Genomic DNA, 2,500 nt, shown 5'->3' with positions numbered 1-2,500 from the left:
ACACACACACACACTAACCCTACCCCTAAACCCACCCATCACACACACACACACACACACACACACACACACACACACACACACACACACACACACACGCACTAACCCGACCCCTACCCAAACCCGTCACACACAACTTTCTGCATTTTTACATTTTCAAAAATACTCATTCTGTATGATTTATAAGCTTGTTTCCTCAATTTAGGCCACAGTGACACGAGTCCCCACGAGTGTGTGTGCATTCAGGTTTAAGTCCCCACCGGGATAGAAAAACATGTACACACACACACTCTCACACACACTGTGTGACGGCGCAGTCACGTATAATGACGGAGCATCTCCAGCTGCAGGAGTGTGAGCGAGTGATGATGGAGGAGGAGAAGAGAGGGATGTTTGGCTCAGGAAACGTTTGGAGTGGATCGAGTCATAGCGCACATTCCTTCCACACCGAACCGCAGCCAACACACATCAGACCACTGACCCACTTACACACACACACACGAGACGTCCTCCATCACACACAACCATTCATTTCTACCCTTTCATGTAATAATTCATTCTGTTTAATGTGCTTTACTGGCCTGACGAATGACTGTACGCATGTTCTGCCACAGCTAGTTACAGTCAGAGGAGTTCAAGTCAAAACCCGGTTACCGGTATCAGGGTTCGAGGAAAAGATAATAGTAGATTCATAAAAATTAAAAATGACGATAAATGATTTGAAAATAAAAGGGAATCAAAATAGAACACTTACAAAAATGATTTAAATTATAAAAATGTAAAATAAAAATGTAAAAGATTTTTTTTTTTTAAATCTAAGTAAAACACTTTTTGACACACAAAATGTAAAATGAAAATAAATTATTTTGAAATAAAACCAATTCAAAATAAAACTCTAAAAATTTAATTCTGAAAATGTAAAATGAAAATAAATAGTTTAAAATTAAAAACTAACAAAAGAAAACAAGTACTAAAAATGAATTAAATCATAAATTAAAATAAATGAATGGTTTAAAAACAATCAATCAAAATAAAACACTAATTAAACTTTTATTAAACCATAAATATGTAAATATAAATGAATGTTTTTAAAATAAAACCAACCAAAATAAATTCTAAAAATGTCAAATTAAAATAAATTATTTTTAAATAAAAACAATCAAGATAAAACAGTAAAAATTAAATTCTAAAAATGTCAAATGAAAATAAATTATTTAAAAATATATCAAAATCAAAACAAAATACTCACTAAAAATTAAACTGAATAAGATAAAAAAAAAAATTTGTTTACCTGCATGTCATGTGACCATTACTACAGTAAAAGTGTTGTTAAATTATTAAAATATAACTTTGAAATCTCAGGGGGAGAAAGAGTTTCGGCTGACAAACACGTTTGGGAATCCCTGAACTACAGCAATGTGACGTTTTCAGTGAGAGGTGTTTCGTTTCACATCTGACCGTGAGTTTGCAGGGGATTGTGGGGGATCCTCCACCTCTGCATTTCAAATGTGACCAATAGGAAAACAGTGATAGTTGCTCAGACCGGAGGGACTCACCGATGCAGCGCGAGCCGTCCAGCGCCGTGTCGAAGCCCACGGGACACCTGCAGAAGTAGCTGCCGATGGTGTTGGAGCACTGACCTCCGCTGCACAGGCCCGGTGTGTGTGAGCACTCGTCGACGTCTGGGACACACAGCACAGCACACACCAGTTACAGCAACACTTCACCTGATCATACACTCACCTTCACACGTGATGATCTTCTGGATAATGACTGCGCAGTAATCGCTATCTACACCACTGTTCAGAGGTTAGGGGTCGGTCAGAGTCACCAAGGCTGCGTTAATATGATCAAAAATACAGTAAAATTTGTGCAATATTATTATAATGTTAATCATCTGTTTTCTATGTGAATATACAGTAAAGTGTAATTTATTCCTGAGATCAAAGCTGAATGTTCAGCATCATTACTCCAGTCTTCAGTGTCACATGACCCTTCAGAAATCACTCTAATATGAGGATTTGATGCTCGAGAAACATTTATGATTATTATCAGTGTTAAAAACAGTTCATATTTTTGTGGAAACTGTGATACATTTTATTTTTCAGGATTCTTTGATGAACAGAAAGAAACAGCATTTATTTGAAATAGAATCTTTTGCGACATTATGAATGTCTTTACTGTCACTTTTGATCAATTAATGTCTTTGATTAATAAAAGTATTAATTTCTTTTAAAAATTTACTGAAAAAACTGTAGTGTTTATGATGCTGTATAAACAAATCCATAAAAAAAAAAATATATATATATATATAAAGATATTTTTATCTTTAATGACGAGTACTTTAAAAAAAAGAGTGGATTAGGCCGGCGAGTGAAGGACGTTTATCTGAGAAACACTAAACAGGAGCGAGTCCATTATCACTCGGTGCTTTCCAGAGTTCTGGAACGTTATTTCGAGGTCCGGGGCGGGTACAGACACACACACACACACACTCGGT

General features: G+C 35.9%; 1 protein-coding gene across 1 annotated transcript in view; it reads right to left on the bottom strand.

The window, feature by feature from the left end:
* Positions 1–2,500, bottom strand: part of fbn1 (fibrillin 1) — a 103,014-nt gene that overhangs the window by 77,113 nt on the left and 23,401 nt on the right. Inside the window, exon 10 of the mRNA XM_084408784.1 lies at positions 1,557–1,682. Coding sequence (XP_084264910.1) covers positions 1,557–1,682 — 126 coding nt within the window. The remainder of the gene's footprint in view (positions 1–1,556; positions 1,683–2,500) is intronic.

Source organism: Rutilus rutilus (assembly GCF_951802725.1).
Source record: "Rutilus rutilus genome assembly, chromosome: 5".
NCBI classification, from domain to species: Eukaryota; Metazoa; Chordata; class Actinopteri; order Cypriniformes; family Leuciscidae; genus Rutilus; species Rutilus rutilus.
This window is presented reverse-complemented; position numbering and strand designations above follow the sequence as displayed.